Raw genomic sequence first — 20,000 nt, 5'->3', positions numbered from 1 at the left:
AAAATGCTATAGCATACTTTTGTTATCATTTGGTATTGGGCTATGTAACTTATATGTCTGTACTACAGGAATGCATGATACACTTTTGGAGAAGACTGAGGAGGTCACGTGGGGACCTTTCGGGGATTTGACATGGTATGACCCTACATCACTTATCTCTAATTAAAACACTGATTGTAGATAACGTCATTCTATTCTGAATATTTTAAAAGACTGTTCATAAAAGAAGGTTGACCCTGTTCGGTAATGCCTATATTTCCCATTCATTATCAGCCCATTGTTCAGTGCTGTACCACACACTCTCTGTCATTCACTGTCAACTTATTACTGTAATTAGACACTCACTCTGAACACAGATGAACCAATCGGGAGGCCCTCTGGCACCTCGGCAACGAATGGGAGGTTGAGGAAGGCGGGGTCGTTGTCGTTGAGGTCCAGGAGGTTGACATACACAGTGGTGCTGGCGGTAGACTGCAGAGACGGTGTGCCACCTGTAGATGGCGTCAGACATACATACAAGTATAGATCAGTCTGCAGAAACTCTCAAACACCCAAGGGCAAGTTTAGGCAGGTGAATATCTGTTGAAACAGCTCAATACTTTAACTAGAGCATTGAGAAGTTCAGAGTCAACATTAAATTGTTGCTGTACTGACATTGATTTGTACCAGGACCATTTTTTTTGGTATGCAAGGCCAGCAAAGTGGCTACTCAGGGTGCCATGACAACGTCAGAACAACACAGTGAATAAGGGACGTTTAGGGATTTGAGAAGCACCAACCTTCCTACACATACACACACACACACACACACACACACACACACACACACACACACACACACACACACACACGTATCCATCAGACACACACCCACACTGAACACACAAAGCCAACTGCAAAATTGCAGAGCCAGTGAAAAAAAACAGTGTTTGATGAGATGTGGCCCAGAGCTATCCACCGATCAGCAGCAAGAGAAACCCAGATTATCTGCATTGCCATGCTGAGACACCAAGAGCTCTGAAACACTATCGCACACACACACACACACACACACACACACACACACATTATATCCCAGTCAACACTGCAGGAACTATGTATGTGCATGTGTCAATGAGGCAACACAGAGTAGCCCTAAAGCAGTCTTTCACACATTCAACAGTGAGTAACGGTGACTGGGACAGGAGACTATCGGAGGTCACTGGAGTATGTGAGGAGGCTTAACAGTTTCGTTCTGTGCAAGGTTCATTCCCCTATGGAGAGACTTCAGAGAGACTTCATTCATCTCTACATTTGGGGAATAGTTGGTGGTAATATCTCCTGCAGTGCACAAAGAGAATTGCTCTTGAAACTTCCATTAAATGGTGGTCAACTGGCCAGTAAAGGCAGCTAGTGTGTGTATGTGTGTGTGTGAGGGAGAGAGACGTATGTGTAAGACTCACGGTCCAAGGCGGAGATAACGATCGTCCTCATGAGCTGTGTGGTGCGGGGGTTGGAGCTCTCGCGGTCCAACACGGCGCCGCTGGTGCGGATCTTGCCCGTGGTGCTGTTGATGGTGTAGAAGGGGTTGGGGGGGCTGATGGAGTACACCACTGTGCCATTGTCCCCGTAGTCTGGGTCCACTGCCAACACCTGAGCAGGGAACACAGAGGAGAGGAGAGGAGAGGAGAGAGGAGAAGAGAGGAGAGGAGAGGAGAGGAGAAGAGAGGAGAGGAGAGGAGAGGAGAAGAAGGAGTGGATGAGTGAATGAGTGGATGATAGTCCGAGAAGAGAAAGAGAAGAGAGAGGAGAGGAGAAAAAGGAGTGGATGAGTGAATGAGTGGATGATAGTTGGAGAAGAGAAAGAGAAGAGAGGAGAGGAGAAGGAGGAGTGGATGAGTGAATGAGTGGATGGTAGTCCGAGAAGAGAAAGAGAAGAGGAGAGGAGAGGAGAAGAAGGAGTGGATGAGTGAATGAGTGGATGGTAGTCCGAGAAGAGAAAGAGAAGAGAGGAGAGGAGAAGAAGGAGTGGATGAGTGAGTGAGTGGATGATAGTTGGAGAAGAGAAAGACAAGAGAGAGGAGAGGAGAAGAGGGACGCAAATTAAATGAGTGGATGATAGTAAAGCAGGAGAAGAGAAAGAGAAGAGAAGGACAGGAGATGAAGGAAAAGAGAGAAGAGGATGAATGGAAATAACAGGAGTTAAAAAAGAACAATCAGAGAAAATGAAGGAAGTTAGAAGATAGAGGTAAGAGGACAAAAATACAAACAGGATAATGAAAATAAATAGACCGGTTAAATGAGAAATAGACCAGTTAAATGAGAAATAAACCGGTTAAAATAACCAGAAGTGAAAGACAAAGATGCAACAGGTGGTGGTAGCAGAGAGAGGGGTAAAACATACACACAGACACACACACACACACACACACACACAGAGAGAGAGAGAGGGGTAAAACATACACACAGACACACACACACACACACACACACAGAGAGAGAGAGAGAGGGGTAAAACATACACACAGACACACACACACACACACACACACAGAGAGAGAGAGGGGTAAAACATACACACAGACACACACACACACACACACACACAGAGAGAGAGGGGTAAAACATACACACAGACACACACACACACACACACACACAGAGAGAGAGGGGTAAAACATACACACAGACACACACACACACACACACACACACACACACAGAGAGAGAGGGGTAAAACATACACACAGACACACACACACACACACACACACACAGAGAGAGAGGGGTAAAACATACACACAGACACACACACACACACACACACACACAGAGAGAGAGGGGTAAAACATACACACAGACACACACACACACACACACACACACAGAGAGAGAGGGGTAAAACATACACACAGACACACACACACACACACACACACAGAGAGAGAGGGGTAAAACATACACACAGACACACACACACACACACACACACACAGAGAGAGAGGGGTAAAACATAAGGGTTTGAATAATAAGCGGAGGCAACAGGAGACAAATCACGACTAGTACATTATGTGAGCATAAAATCAAATACACGGTGAAGGCATTGTAATCTAATCATCACATAAAGTTCCACCACAGCCTTTCAGGTCAGGCTCCCGTGTATGGAGATTCTGCTCTGGACCAGCGTCTTGAGGAGTGAGGGGGAAATTCAATCATGCCACGCCATCTCCACAGGATGCCTGGGTGTGTGATTTATGCACAGACTTATTCGCGTGGAGACTGGGCAACGCGCCGTGTGTTTTTTAAAGAGGCCATCAATTATTCACGCCACCGTCGAAGAAACGCTGGAAACTGCTTAACTGGTCAAAGGTTGAGAGGGAGGTTGAATTATTAAGTGGGCGAACAGGCATTGCTGTGGCTCATCAATTAGAATATTGCTCAGGAACACAGACACACACACAGACACACACACAGACACAGACACACACACACACACACACACACACACACACACACACACCTACACAGACACACACACACACACACACAGAGCCACAGAGAGAGGAGGAGATGGAGAGAGAGAGAGAGAGAGAGAGAGAGAGAGAGAGAGAGAGAGAGAGAGAGAGAGAGACTGTAAAGAGAGGGCAAAATGAAAGAAGACATCAGGTCAAAAACCAGCTTCACAGACGGCAATGATAGGTTAAGTTGATCGAATCGATTTGAATCCAGCAGCTAAAATCTCTGGGGGAACATGTCTACATTTGCCATGCTTGTTGAACTCTGAGCCCTCAGAGTGAGCAAGCGACGCTCAGCTAAAGTAATGCTGTGCAACAGTGTGTGTGTGTGTGTGTGTGTGTGTGTGTGTGTGTGTGTGTGTGTGTGTGTGTGTGTGTGCGCGCTCTGCAACAGACAGGGAAAAAAAGACTAGACCGTTAATCGAGCTGAATTAGATATAATCAGCACTTGGGTAGCAGAATTTAAAGCTGTGTTTAATTATCTATATCTTTCTCTCTCTCTTCTCTCTCTCTCTCTCTCTATCTCACTCTCTCTCTCTCAACCAGTTTCTGTAGCCTTGCCCGAGGCGTGGTGACATGGCTTCTGTAGCTAAATGGACAGTAGCTTGATGGTTTCAAGTTGAATTATGTTTCCAATACTAAAGATGTGTGTGCTGGCAAAAAGTGATTATTCCACCTGCGTAAGACCCCTGAACTGAGCAGATTAAGGTTCAACAGTCTGAAAAGACTCAGTCAAGTTGGTCTAGTTCAGTTAGCTACCGTTGCACAGAGTCAAACTGTGAGAAAACAGAATAGGATAGACAAAAGCCTGTCCACCCTCTAAATCTTCCCTCTCCTTTCTAATCTCACCTCTTCTCAAACCTTCTGGCTTCATTCTCCTCTCCTTGGAAATCCTCTCTTCTTTCCCCCCCAAACCTCCACCTCTCTTCTCTTTCATCTTTCTCTCTCCTCTTTCTCTCCATTCCTCCGTCGTCCACATTCTGAGAGACTGCAGTCTCCTCACTCCATCAGGCGACCAGTGGGGTAATTACCAATGCGTTTGACTGCAGGCTACATTTTAATTAGCAATCAGATCTCCTTAATTACGCTTGCTGGCACCGCACTAATGAATGGACATCCAGAGGCTTAATTAGCAATAGCGCAGCACCAAAGACACTAACAGGACAAAGGGTGGGGAGCTAGAACACCTCAACTCCCTTGCTGTTTACGACCCAGGGTCTCCCTGTCGACCTGCTCCTGTCTGACACTGCACCCTATGCACCCTGTGTATGGAGCTACGTAGGTCCTGTTCAGTCTGAATGTGTGTGTGTGTGTGTGTGTGTGTGTGTGTGTGTGTGTGTGTGTGTGTGTGAGAGTGTGAGTGTGAGTGTGAGTGTGTGTGTGGTCCTTCTCAGAGCCATGTTTAACTAAGTGGCCTCAGTGTCTGCTTAAGTTAGAGTGGCTAAAGGAAGAATGGTCTCTGGACCTGAATGTGCAATGTCCAATAAAATCCCCACAGGGTGAAGTATTCAATAGTATTATATATTCCTTGTTAGCATACGACATTTGTCAGGTGATAATATATCAAGTTTTTTTTTTTTTTTTTTTTTTTTTTTTCACTACTTAGTTTACCCCCAAAAAAGAGAGAAACTCAGACTTGCCATGATGCAATACATGTTCCACTACCTCAAGTAAAGCACATGCACTTTGAAGAGTGAGACTCCCATTGTTTTAGGGCACGGGTATCAGCATCCATATTCTCTTTGATAGCCCAACAGAAAAACAACAACACAATTGAGGAGTCTGAGCCTGTGCAGCCCTCCCCACTGAGCGCAGGTGTACTGCAGAGTGAGGCGGACAGCAGCCTGAAGGGGGCTCTGCTCACCGTGATAACGTCTGTGTTGTGTGTGTGTGTGTGTGTGTGTGTGTGTGTGTGTGTGTGTGTGTGTGTGTGTGTGTGTGTGTGTGTGTGTGTGTGTGTCTGTGTGTGTGTGTGTGTGTGTGTGTGGTGTGTGTGTGTGTGTGTGTGTGCGTGTGTGCGTGTGTGTGTGTGTGTGTGTGTGTCTGTGTGTGTGTGTGTGTGTGTGTGTGTGTGTGTGTGTGTGTGATTGTGTGTGTGTGTGTGTCTGTGTCTGTGCGTCTGTGTGTGTGTGTGTGTGAAGGGGGCTCTGCTCACCGTGATAACGTCGGTGTTGTGTGTGTGTGTGTGTGTATGTGTGTGTGTGTGTGTGTGTGTGTGTGTGTGTGAAGGGGGCTCTGCTCACCGTGATAACGTCGGTGTTGATAGGGCTCATCTCCACCACGTTGGCGTTGTATGGCTCGTCTCGCCACAGGGGGGCGTTGTCGTTGATGTCCAGGATGGTGACGTTCACCTGTGGGAACAGAGAGATGGTGGATAGATGGGGATGGGTGGCGTGATCATTTATCACCATAAACCTTTCAAGCACCTTCAACACAAAGTAAATGTATATGATACAACAGATGGAATCATGTAAACTGTGAGACATTCCTATGTATCTTCAGAGCAGTGCACTATTTCCTTTCCATCACCAAGAACTTCACCATAGATCAGATATAAGTATTAGTAGTAGTAACATGAACAGCTCTTCCCCAGCCTCAAGGACACTTTGAGTGTACACGTTTGAACAAGGAAACCAACATGAGCAGGGAAACATACTCTGCATAAAAAAAGACTTTTAAAGGTTGGGCAGGCAATGTGTTTCAGAATAATTTTTTGTTATATTTCTTGAACTTCTCTTTACATCCAATGAACAAAGTAAATGAAATGCTTTGACAATTAAAACAAATCTGTCATCTGTGTAAAAATCATTTAATTTGCCCGAATGAAAATTGGATGGCCTTACAGATGTGAGTGCACTCCGCCCATGCACTACACACTGCGTGTGTGTAGCTTTATCAATATGTTTTCCACAAGGCTAGGCAGACATATTGATAAAGCTAGGGAGCTAGTCGCACAAGAATGGTAGAGAAAGTGTAGCAAAAATGTCCAGTTTCAACCAATACCAACAGCTTGCACTGCTAAACAGAACAGAAGAAAAGAAAAAGCCATAAGGAGAAAAGGCTACGACCAAAAAAGAGGTTGGATAAAGCAAGAGGTCAAACCAGAATCAGTATCGGTGTGGCCTCTCAACGATGATAATAAATTGTATTTTTATAGCATCCTTCTGCTTTACAGAATGCATACAGAATAGATACATAACAGCTGTTAGCATAACTAGCTATAAACTAGCTCTTCAACCCAACGCAGCCCCAACATGAAAGGACAACTGGCGACATGACGACAACTGAGGGAGGGCCTGAAAGGTGATGCCATGGTTGCTGCATTTCTATTGGACAGGTAATTGTCTGGTTTATTTTTGGGGTTATATGTTACATTCCTGAACTATGTAGCCAACGTAGCTAGCTTACTATGTAGCTATTAGCTCAACACTAACATTAGCTACCCTGTGCAAGCTAGTAGTCTATGTAGCTATGTTTATGCGAAATGTACCCATCTATCTGTGTAACGCTCAATGTTCGCGGGTGTCTACATCGTAGTTGTGAGCAAAGTGTCGTTTGGGGGTAATTATCTTTAGTTAGTCTATATTGGCTATGAATGGGACAAATGTGTTGATGTTGCTTTTTTACATGTGAATAAGACATGAGGTAGCTGGATACGTAAAGTGATGACGATGCACTCTTCTCCTCAATGCTAAATGCTCTCTCTTGTGGACCCTTGGGAGGGAAGCCTGAGGGGCTTTGATTTCTTCGGTTGTTTACTTTCTAGAATCTAGTTTACTCTTTCTTGCTTTTTCAAACATTGCCTACTCTACCTTTAAAAAAATTCAATGGCGACAAACAGACAGTGTAGTCACAGCGCATCAAGACAGAGCCCCAAGAGACAGAAGCCGCTTTGACTGACACTTCCATCCCGACTAGAGGAGAGAGCATCACAAAGTAGAACCCCTCTCATCACTTTGAAATGATGATACTCCTCTGTCAGAAAATGACTGTCTCCCCACCCCCCTGTCCCCACACCTCTACCCACCTCTCCACCGGCACCCTGCCATCCCTGTTAGGGGGTGGGGTGGGGGGGCGGGGGGTTTGTGAAGCTCACCAGATAAGAAATGGCAAATGGAGTGAAACCGCAAGGCTGAGCAACACACACTAAATCCTAATCAGATACTTAGAATCTCCTTAAACCCACTGGGCATACTAATGTGTGTGTGTGTGTGTGTGTGTGTGTGTGTGTGTGTGTGTGTACTGGGCATCCTAATGGACTCACAATCATGCCTACCAACATGGATTCATTTGGTCTAGCTTACAGTCCTACTGCAGACAGAGCTCAATTTACACTGACGTGTCTTAGTTTTTAAGTAACCTTAAAGCTGGTGGCCGGGTGCTGTTCACACACTCTGCTTGTAAGAGACATGAGTGTGATCTCTGTGTGTGTGTGTTTGTGTGTGTGTGTATGGGTGAGTGTGTGTGGTGTGTGTGATCCTTTTTAATTTGGCCATCCCTGTTGTGCTGGAGTCTACTGAAATGTAATAATTAAGCCATGTGTAATTCTTCAACAGGCTATAGATAGTTCCGCTGCTTAATGAGCCTCTCCGTGGTGAGCAGCTGGGACAGGGATGGGGATGCGGTTACCGTAGCGATGCCGGTCTTCTGCAGGGGACCCACCCCTCCGTCCACTGCACGCACGATCAGGATGTACTCGGACTTCACCTCACGGTCCAGCAAGGCTGTGGTGGTGATCTCGCCTGTGATAAAGCAATACTATTTGAACTGACATAGACACAAACACACACCATGCACATATACTGACCTACACATGGAAACAAGGATGTACACACTGGTATGACTGCACACACACACACACTCACACACACACACACACACACACTAGCATGCACACACACACTAGCATACACACACACACACACTCGCACGCTCGCACTCACGCACGCATGCACGCACGGACGCACACACACACACACACTAGCATACACACACACACTAGCATACACACACACACACATGCACGCACGCATGCACGCACGCACGCACGCATGCACGCACTCACGCACACACACACACACACACACACACACACACACACACGCACACACACACACACACGCACACACACACACATGCACACTGTTATATGTTTAATTACTGTGCTCCTCACTCCAGGGTATGGTTTCTACGGTGTGGATGGAGTCCATGCAGGACACGTAGCTGCCATCACACATGTGATCTAAAGGCACAGAGCACACACACACACACACACACACACACACACACACACACACACACACACACACACACACACACACACACACACACACACACACACACACACACACTCTAAAGCTTTAAAGACCTGAGCGTGTGTTGAGGCGGAACTGAGACGAGCCTGAAGCGAGTAGATGAGTGAGGCCTGCCCAAACTCCCGAGACGCATCCTTGTCTGTCGCGTTCACAAACAACACTGTAGCTCCTGAAACAGACAGACAGCATGGGCGTGAATGTGACAGTGTGTGTGTGTGTGTGTGTGTGTGTGTGTGTGTGTGTGTGTGTGGGTGTGTGTGGGTGTATGTGGTGTGTGTGTGTGTGTGTGTGTGTGTGTGTGTGTGTGTGTGTGTGTGTGTGTGTATGTGTGTGTGTGTGTGTGTGTGTGTGTGTGTGTGTGTGTGTGTGTATGTGTGTGCGGGTGTGTGTGTGTGTGTATGTGTGTGAGGGTGTTTGTGTGTGTATGTGTGTGTTGGGTGTTTGTGTGTGTGTGTGTGTGTGTGTGTGTGTGTGTGTGTGTGTGTGGAGGTTGTGAGAGAGTGAGAGAGCAGAGAGGAAAAGAGAAGAATGAATGACGCATGACGGAGAATGGAACAAATCCTTGAATGTAACTGCAGTGCATTCTTCCTATGCTATTTTGCTGCAGAGAGAAACGAGGAAAACTTCCTGCTTTCCTGCCAAACCCTTTTCATGGCCACATGGTTCTACCCTACATATGTGTGTGTGTGTGTGTGTGTGTGTGTGAGTGTGAGTGTGAGTGTGTGTGTGTGTGTGTATGTGTGTGTGTGAGTGTGTGTGTGTGTGTGTATGGGGGGTGGGGTGGGAACATGGTTCTACCCTACATATGGTTCCACACTGAAAGACAGACACATGGGACCGTATGTTCGTTTATCCAGGACCTTTTGTTGGAAGCTCTATTGTAGACAGAGTGTGTGTGTCTGTGTGTGTGTGTGTAGACAGAGTGTGTGTGTCTTAAGTGAAGATGAAAACTTCTCCCTGAAGGGGACTGTCTTAAGGGACTGTGTTGTAACTGGGTGGGCTGGTAGAGTAATACTCACTTAGTCACATCCTTCTGTTTGTCTTTGGCTGTTTATATTCTAAAAGAGCTCCGACAAAAGAAATATTATTCAGCCCAGTGAGGCTTTACAGAAATTGAAAACAGTGGAGGAAGGGTGGGTTGCGTGTGTGTGTGTGTGTGTGCGGTTGGGAGGGAGGGAGGGCTTTAGAGTAGAAGACAGACAAGAGACAGCGAGAATCTGGTGAGAACAAAAGAAAGACAACAACGACAACCACAACAACACGGAGCAGACGGAGAGATAAAGGAAGTAACAGCAGGACCAATAATGACCCACGCACACATACAGCGATGGGGAGAGCAATGAAAAGATACAGAGAGTGAGAGAACTAGAGAGAAAGAGAGACAGACAGAGAGAAAGAAAGAGAGACAGAGAGGAAGAGAGAGAGAGCCAGAGAGAAAGAGAGAGAGAGAGACAGAGAGAAAGAGAGAGAGACAGACAGTCAGAGAGAGACAGAGAGAGAGACAGAGAGAGAGAGAGAGAGACAGAGAGACGGACAGACAGAGAGGAAGAGAGAGAGAGAGAGAGAGAGACAGAGAGACAGAGAGACAGAGAGAGAGAGAGAGAGACAGAGAGAAAGAGAGAGAGAGAGAGACAGACAGACAGACAGAGAGAAAGAGAGAAAGAGAGAGAGAGAAACCAACAGGGCCAATTCTAAAAACAGATGCAGTCAATAGCTCGACGAGCAGCATTGAGCGAGTGCGTTTGAGGGGCTTATGGATCGGGGGATTAGCGGCGTGTTTGGCATGCCGTCGCTGCCGCCTGGCGGAGGCCCCCGATCAATACCCCGAGAGCCGCTGAGCCGAAGGCGTCGAGGGCACGCGGCGCGCGGCCCTCTCCCCGTCGAAAGCACCTCCTTTCGGCCCGGAGGCATGGAGGGTGGCACACACTGGGCCGAGTCGGAGCGGCCGGCGGGCTGCAGGCACCAGCCAACCCCAAATCTCATTTCCTCGGGTGACGGGAGGGAAGAGTCCATTGTCTGGGTTGAAAGCGTTTGTCGGAATAAATGCATACGAAAGCATCTCTCTTTTTTTGCTCTCTGTTTTTCACACACAAACACTCTCACTCTTTCGCTCTCTCTCCCCCTCTCTCTCACTCTCACTATCTCTCTCTATGCCAACTGTGTGGTGAACACTCAATTTACGTCCTGTCTGGACACCTGAAGGGGACGAAACAAAAGGGCGACATCATGGCCAGTGGCAGCGGTGGGGACGAGGGGGGAGGAGGAGGAGTGAAGCAGGGTGTCAGTCTGCATGTATGTGACCGGGAGGCTCCTGCCCTGGCTGCACACACACACACACACACACACACACACACACACACACACACACACACACACACACACACACACACACACACACACACACACACACACACACACACACACACACACACACACACACACACACACACACACACACACACACACACACACAGGCATATGCACTCCTGCCCTGGCTGCAGAAACACTGGGGGTACACACACACACACACACACACACACACACACACACACACACACACACACACACACACACACACACACACACACACAGACACAGGCATATGCACTCCTGCCCTGGCTGCATAAACACTGGGGGTAATTGAATACGCTGGAACATGTTTGTGGAGGAAGATTACTCCTCGCCGTCGCCGTGGAAATGACTGGCTGCCGAACAAACACACTGCCGAGGGAGTTAATGATGTCACCGAGGCTACTGCGTCGACTAGCACACACACTTACTAACACACACACACACACACACACACACACACACACACACACACACACACACACACACACACACACACACACACTACTACACTCTTTGTTTTCTAAGGGGCTTGCGCAGATAAACCCACCGAGTGTGCTGGATTTACACATTCAGAAAACAATAGATTAGATGCGCTCACAGATTTGACCACCATGTAGTTGTCAGTATTACGAGTCCAACATAGATTTGAAATAAAGGATCAGATGTATTGGGCTGTGTTGTAATTATAAACCTTTTAACCCTAACGGGCCACAGCTATAGATATCAGGCAACCATTGCTGTGTTATTCTGAACGAGTGGGACACACCTGCGACGATGTTCTCCAGAATGTTGACGATGTAAGCAGGCTTGCTGAACTCAGGGGGATTGTCATTCTCATCCTGAGAAGAGATGAGGGAAAGAAAATAAAAATGTTTCACATTAAAGCCAGACATGAGAGAATTACTCACGCTAAAACATAGCTGACCCTGCCCCAAAAACAAGCCAAAAAGCCATGTGACCAATAGGCGTGGAAGAATGTTAAGGCACATAACCAGTTTACTCTGGAAACCGTTAAGAGGCAAACCACAAAAACGTACATTAACAATAACACTCAAGCTGCATGCTGTCCACATAAATAGCCTTAAAGCCGTGAAAACTCACCAATCCCACTACAGAACCTTGCCTTTAAAAGTATGATACAGGTTAAAAGCCCTTTAGTCTAGTTCCGGTTAATTTAGTCTGGCGTATCAATTCCAAAGCTTAAACGAGCTGGACCTGCATTGTGCCCTTCTGCCCTTTTGTGTACACTGTTTTGACGTCCATTTTAAACTCTGGCCTCTTAACTCTAATTAGGGCATTCTACCTCATCTTAGAAGGCAGTCTCGCTGCACAGGAGACATGTTGCTGGTGTTATTTTGTGCCAGTGTTTCACTCTCTTATATCATTAGTGCATAAACGCTACATCCCTATACGGTTTAGCCGGCAGGGAGTAAACAAACGATAAGAAAAAAGAAGAACTGTGAGTAATTAAATGAATCAGATTTTTGGGACACATTTCTTTGACTACTAAATTAATACAGCAAGCATGTTGGTGTTGCTAGCCAGTTAAAGATTAGCCATGTACTTATTTGTCATTTCATTTACACTGTCGCTGCCCTATCTGAGTCTGCTACCATGTTGTACTACAACAGTGTCGCAAAGTGACGCATGCGCGACTCATATAGGGCAGCGGGCTCAGATAGGGCAGCGACAAAAGCCATGCACTTATTTGTCATTTCATTGCTGTGGCCATTTGCTACCCTCCTCGTTTGATATGTTTCCCTTTCTAATACTCTCTAAAGTCTTCCTGTATGACCTAGTTGAAGGCGTTCCGTATGTTCTATGAGTGGGTTCCCTGTTGTGCTGCTACTGTTGTGCTGCTTAACAATTCCCTCAACAGGTTAGTATGACTGTATTGTACAATTGTCTTGTACATTAAATACATTGACCAACTTAAATAAAACTGGTGGTTTATTTCTATTGTGGACATTTTACCCAAAAGCAAGTAGTATTCTTGTTTTTGTGTAAACGGTTAAGAGACAACCATGGTTATTTAATAGTATAATATAATTGAAAAAATGGCTTACTATTTGTGTGTGTGTGGAGGGGGGGAGTGTGTTGGAGGGTGTAAAATCTGCCTTGCAGAGGGACACAGTTTGCCCTCAATCGCTTTCACACACAAACACACATGAGGAAAGGCATTTACAAACAATGGCACATTCACACGTGCCCTAGCTCACAATAACAAAATCTCTCACACACACACATGCAGCAAACCCTTCAACATGACACACACACACACACACACACACACACACACACACACACACACACACACGGACTCTCACACACACACACACACACACACACACACACACACACACACACACACACACACACACACACACACACACACACACACACACACCACCCACACACACTGAGTAAGCTGGATGTGAGGACCCCCTACTGCATCAGGGGAAAATACAGCTAATCAGAGGCACAGTAACTGGAGGGAGAAATGTCACAGAGAAATATCCATGGATAAACTGTCCTGCCAAAAGGCTCCAGGGTGGATGGGAGAATTCAGCATTAAACGCATGCACACACACACACACACACACACACACACACACACACACACACACACACACACACACACACACACACACACACACACACACACACACCAGGGTACCCCCAGGATTTTTCATCTCAAATTTAAGACTTTTTAAGACCTTTTCAAGACCACTTTAGATGAAATTTAAGACCAACATCGCACCTTTCCTGATATGCATATGAATAAAATTAAAAAATGTAGTCACAAGACAGAACCATTTAAAACAATAACTGTGAAGGGTGGACGTGTGTGTGTGTTTGTGTACATGTGTGTGTGTGTGTGTGTGTGTGTGTGTGTGTGCATGCGTGTCTGGATACGTCTGTGGGTGAACCTGTGCGGTTGTAATACAACAGATCCTACTACAGCCTTTGGAGCTCTGCGCTTTTGGCAGCAATCTGTTCATCCAGTATGATGAGTTCAGCCAACTTATTATAGCGGGAGCTTTTCCATAAAAGTTGCTGTGTTTTTGTGGTGTTTGTTGCTATTAAATTGCGGGAGCAAGTGGAAGTTGTGATAGAGTTGCGAATTTCCCTCTTTGTAATTATAATTGAGTTATTTGTTAAAAATAAGTTATTAATAAACAAACATTCATTAAATAACAAAACCATTGAGCAATGGTCCTCTAAAATAATAACCTCACCAACATGCCAAATAAAAATAGCAAAAATGTAGCAAAATAGGCTGTTAAATGTATATTACTTGTATTGTTGTTATGGAAACAAATACCGTTTAGTATTGGACTTTTACTTTGACATCATTCAAATGTTCCTCTCGTGGAAATGGCAACAGCTGTTATCAAGAAACATAGTTATGCGATGTAATGCTAAACACGTAGTGTGAACAGTACATAGGCAACTGTAGCTGCAAGTGCACCTGTTGGTATTACAAAAGGACCACCAGTAAGACTGAATAAAGTGTCATATCTCAGCCTTCACATATAATGGGGAAAAAACTGCCTGTGTCACTGTGATCTGACGTCCTGTCCTGCACGCCTTTCTGCCGTTATCAATCGGTTTTGCTATCCTTGTTAATTTATTTTAGCTGTATAGGGGTTTATGTTGTTCAATCTCATATATTTATTTAAAGTTGTCCAATTTCAACTAACCCATTCTTCAACACTATGCTACCTTCAGTGGTGGAATGTAACGAAGTATTTTTACTTCGTTACTGTACTTCGTTACATTTTTACGTATCTGTACTTTACTTAAGTAAAAATAATAGTGCATACTTTTTACTTTTACTTCGTTACATTTTGCAGCTATTATCTATACTTTTACTCCGCTACATTTCTACAATATGTGTCGTTATTCGTTACATTTTATGAACACAGTTTCCCAAAATGTTGCCTACACAAAAATATGGATTGCGTTGCTTTAGGACGTTTCAGCCAATCAGGTGGCTCTATCAGCTCCAATGACAGCAGAGTGTGTATTTGGCACTGGCAGCACTACGGTAGCCTTGCCTGTTTTGCTTAAACATTCGACAAACAGCCGGACTAACAAACAACTTTTCAGCATGGATTGAGAGTCAGCCTCATCTGAGGACATGTTCAAGTTCAGAGGCCACAAGAACAACTCGTGGAGGTTTCAGTGCGTTTCCTGTCTACCTCAAAAAAGGAGTTGCTACCCTTCAAAAATTCGCCTTCAAATTTGGAGAAACAGGTCGAGTTATGCTGAGTTCTTGCTATGCTAAGTTAATGTCTATGACTTTTGCATATCGTATGTGGTTACTGACATGATTTTATACTGTTATCTAGTAAAATACATGTGGACAAACAGCAATAGCATCAAAATAACACGATTGTACCTTGATTATTTATTTAACGTAGTGGTAAGATAAAGCTGGAAGTTTAGCAATGTCAAGCTAACGTGAAGATTTGCCTTTTTTATTGACTGGTTATTGCCTGGCATGCAAACTTAATGCCTAGTCTTGGGTTACTCAATATGTTTTTTTTTCCCCCTTTTCTGCAATCAATAGAGCATAAAACTCTGCATTGACCAGTTTAACAACTCCATTTGTTTTTCATATTTCCATTTTTTACACGTTTACAATTAAATAAAAGATTAAAAGATACAAAATTGTGTCTTTATTGGTTTGGCTTAATGGTGTTAACTTTACAAATAATCCCTGGTAGATAACTTGTCATCTGCAGAATTATAAAATAGAGTGTGAACAGTTTTACAGACAATAGGCCCAATAAGTACACCAACCTTTCCAATTAACAAATGTTGTTGCTTATAATTATTATTACTAGTAGTGACATCTGTAGAGGCATTTATTACCAGTCGCTATTTCTTTATCAAAATGGCACAGCCTAGACATTGAAAGACAACCTATTGCGTGAGTACTTTTACTTTTACTTTTAAAGTAAATTTAAAACTGAGTACTTTTTACTTTTTACTTAAGTAGGATTGTTGATGTAGTACTTTTACTTTTACTTTTACTTTCATTTTCCTGGGTACTTGTACTTTTACTTAAGTACTAAACTTCAGTACTTCTTCCACCACTGGCTACCTTATCTTCAAGCAGAAAGTAAAGTTAAAATCTCAATTGCAACAGCTTTCGAGGGTTTGGGAAATAATCGCTGCTGATTTGATGTTTGGTGGAGACTATCCAGAATTAGTGTTGATGAAATTATAATCAAGTCACCCAAACTGCCGTGAAAAAAACGGGAGTCGCTGAAACTGTTGTTGCATCCCTGTACAACAGTGTGTTCTTTAATGTTAGACGTTTCAATTTATTTTATCACCCAAAAGCCCCGCTCCACTGTTGCCTGTGATAGCAGAAGCTTATTAACTAGCATTACCCTGTCCCTGACAGGGCAGTGTCCTAGATAACTGTTTAGCTAGCTAGCGCAGCTAGTGAATAGCTAACGTTTGCTAGTTTTATCCTTCATATCGTGTCAGCATCTCAGCCAGTTCAGAGTCATATACAGGTTGCCTGGTATTTTGGATGCGACGTTTGGGTGTACTAAGATTCGTTGTCACAACGAACAATAAACAAATGTGGACTTGATGAACGAAATTTAAGACCTGTTGACGAAATTTAAGACCGGTTGACAAAATATAATACCTTTTCAAGGCCTTAAATTATGAATACTAAATTTAAGACTTTTTCAAGTTTTTAAGACCTCGCGGGTACCATGACACACACACACACACACACACACACACACACACATACACACACACACACACACACACATACACACAGGCATATGCACTGGCACACAGACGCACAGACACAGACACAGACACAGACACACACACACACACACACACACACACACAAACACACACACACACCAGAGACGACAAACTACCAGTGGTGGAATGTAACGAAGTATTTTTACTTCGTTACTGTACTTCGTTACATTTTTACGTATCTGTACTTTACTTAAGTAAAAATAATAGTGCATACTTTTTACTTTTACTTCGTTACATTTTGCAGCTATTATCTATACTTTTACTCCGCTACATTTCTACAATATGTGTCGTTATTCGTTACATTTTATGAACACAGTTTCCCAAAATGTTGCCTACACAAAAATAAGGATTGCGTTGCTTTAGGACGTTTCAGCCAATCAGGTGGCTCTATCAGCTCCAATGACAGCAGAGTGTGTATTTGGCACTGGCAGCACTACGGTAGCCTTGCCTGTTTTGCTTAAACATTCGACAAACAGCCTGACTAACAAACAACTTTTCAGCATGGATTGAGAGTCAGCCTCATCTGAGGACATGTTCAAGTTCAGAGGCCACAAGAACAACTCGTGGAGGTTTCAGTGCGTTTCCTGTCTACCTCAAAAAAGGAGTTGCTACCCTTCAAAAATTCGCCTTCAAATTTGGAGAAACAGGTCGAGTTATGCGGAGTTCTTGCTATGCTAAGATAATGTCTATGACTTTTGCATATCGTATGTGGTTACTGACATGATTTTATACTGTTATCTAGCAAAATACATGTGGACAAACAGCAATAGCATCAAAATAACACGATTGTACCTTGATTATTTATTTAACGTAGTGGTAAGATAAAGCTGGAAGTTTAGCAATGTCAAGCTAACGTGAAGATTTGCCTTTTTTTATTGACTGGTTATTGCCTGGCATGCAAACTTAATGCCTAGTCTTGGGTTACTCAATATGTTTTTTTTTTTCCTTTTCTGCAATCAATAGAGCATAAAACTCTGCATTGACCAGTTTAACAACTCCATTTGTTTTTCATATTTCCATTTTTTACACGTTTACAATTAAATAAAAGATTAAAAGATACAAAATTGTGTCTTTATTGGTTTGGCTTAATGGTATTAACTTTACAAATAATCCCTGGTAGATAACTTGTCATCTGCAGAATTATAAAATAGAGTGTGAACAGTTTTACAGACAATAGGCCCAATAAGTACACCAACCTTTCCAATTAACAAATGTTGTTGCTTATAATTATTATTACTAGTAGTGACATCTGTAGAGGCATTTATTACCAGTCGCTATTACTTTATCAAAATGGCACAGCCTAGACATTGAAAGACAACCTATTGCGTGAGTACTTTTACTTTTACTTTTAAAGTAAATTTAAAACTGAGTACTTTTTACTTTTTACTTAAGTAGGATTGTTGATGTAGTACTTTTACTTTTACTTTTACTTTCATTTTCCTGGGTACTTGTACTTTTACTTAAGTACTAAACTTCAGTACTTCTTCCACCACTGCAAACTACAAAACAAAAGCTTGCGCGCCACTGAAAAAGCACTTGTGTGGTTAGTTTCAGATGACATGGCATTGTTTCTGCACTGAATCTGTGAGTGTTGAGGGCTGTGTGTGTGTGTGGCTGTGTGTGTGTATGGCTGTGTGTGTGTGTGGCTGTGTGTGTGTGTGGCTGTGTGTGTGTGTGTGTGTGTGTGTGGCTGTGTGTGTGTGTGGCTGTGTGTGTGTGTGGCTGTGTGTGTGTGTGGCTGTGTGTGTGTGTGGCTGTGTGTTCCACACGTATGTGTGACTGGCTCCGGGAGAGTGTGTTACACGCGTGTGTGTGAGTGGCTCAGGGAGAGTGTGTTACATGCGTGTGTGTGTGTGACTGGCTCCGGGAGAGTGTGTTACATGCGTGTGTGTGTGAGTGGCTCCGGGAGAGTGAGCAAGTCTTTTCCTCAGTCTACACAGATTACAGCTCCGGTCACTTACTGCATTAATTACACTGACCCTGGGTTAATGTAAAGTCTTTGTTTATAAATAACAGATTTGAAGAAGGAAATCACCATTAAACCACGAAAGCATGCTCAAACAGATAATACTGATCAATCACTCACTCACTCACACGCACACACGCACACACACACACACACAAACACACACATTTATTACAGTGAGGCTGGTCTAGTCCATTAAGAGAGAGTCAGGGGGGGGTGTTATACTCACAAACACCTCCACGGTGATGGGGACAGTGCTGTTTAGGGCTGGGTTCCCCCCGTCTTTGGCCATTACAGTCACATAGATCTCTCCTTCAGGAACCATCTCATAGTCCAGCGGCCTGTTGACCATTATCACTACAGACAGAAAAAGGTTCACATTTGTGCTCTCTTCTCAAGACACTTTATCATCACAACACTTGCAGTCATTAAGGGTTAATCAGAATCAGAATCAGAATCAGAAAGGTTTTTACTGCCAAGTAGGTTTTCACCTACCAGGAATTTTTTGTGGGACGTTGGTGCAAACAATAAACATACACAATAAACTATACAAATATTAGTCATAATACACATATTAAGTTATTAATTATAGGAAAAACTAAATATAAGGGTAGAGATCTTAAGGACGTAACACAAAAATAACTTAAAAGCAAAAATGATATAATGATAATAATGATATAATATAATACAATCAACAGAATGGCACCTAAATACAATAATTTAATAATAAATCTAATATTATATCCACACCCGCCTTAGGCAACACTTAGATACCGGTCTAAATGGCAAGCAAGCAATGGCAGTCTAAGGTTCTTCACCACCAAATCTTGTGTTCTATCTCTGATGATTACATTTCATGAATAACAAATGAAGAGAGTGATACAGTGCTGGGTTTCTGAACAGGTGCTCAGAATGTGTCAAAGTGCCGTGGGGAGAGGAGAGGAGGTGAGGGGGGGTGAGGCTGCCACCCCAAATCACCCCCAGATAAGGCTTCCTTCAGAGGAATGGTGCAAATGTCAAAACACAAAACAACACGACAGCTTTGAAAAGAGATGAGCCCGGTAAATA

At 43.9% G+C, this 20,000-nt stretch overlaps 1 protein-coding gene across 1 annotated transcript in view; it reads right to left on the bottom strand.

Annotated features, from left to right (window-relative positions):
• Positions 1–20,000, bottom strand: part of cdh23 (cadherin-related 23) — a gene marked incomplete at both ends in the record, with an annotated part of 283,012 nt that overhangs the window by 73,131 nt on the left and 189,881 nt on the right. The window contains 8 exon segments of the mRNA XM_080848547.1: positions 346–491; positions 1,443–1,632; positions 5,738–5,845; positions 8,124–8,236; positions 8,863–8,898; positions 8,901–8,978; positions 11,928–12,000; positions 19,162–19,289. Of these exon segments, the coding sequence (XP_080704673.1) occupies positions 346–491; positions 1,443–1,632; positions 5,738–5,845; positions 8,124–8,236; positions 8,863–8,898; positions 8,901–8,978; positions 11,928–12,000; positions 19,162–19,289 (872 nt within the window).

Source organism: Sprattus sprattus (genome assembly GCF_963457725.1).
Source record: "Sprattus sprattus genome assembly, chromosome: 12".
Taxonomy (NCBI): Eukaryota; Metazoa; Chordata; class Actinopteri; order Clupeiformes; family Clupeidae; genus Sprattus; species Sprattus sprattus.
Note: the sequence above shows the minus strand (reverse complement) of the source record. Positions and strands in the feature narration are given on the sequence as shown.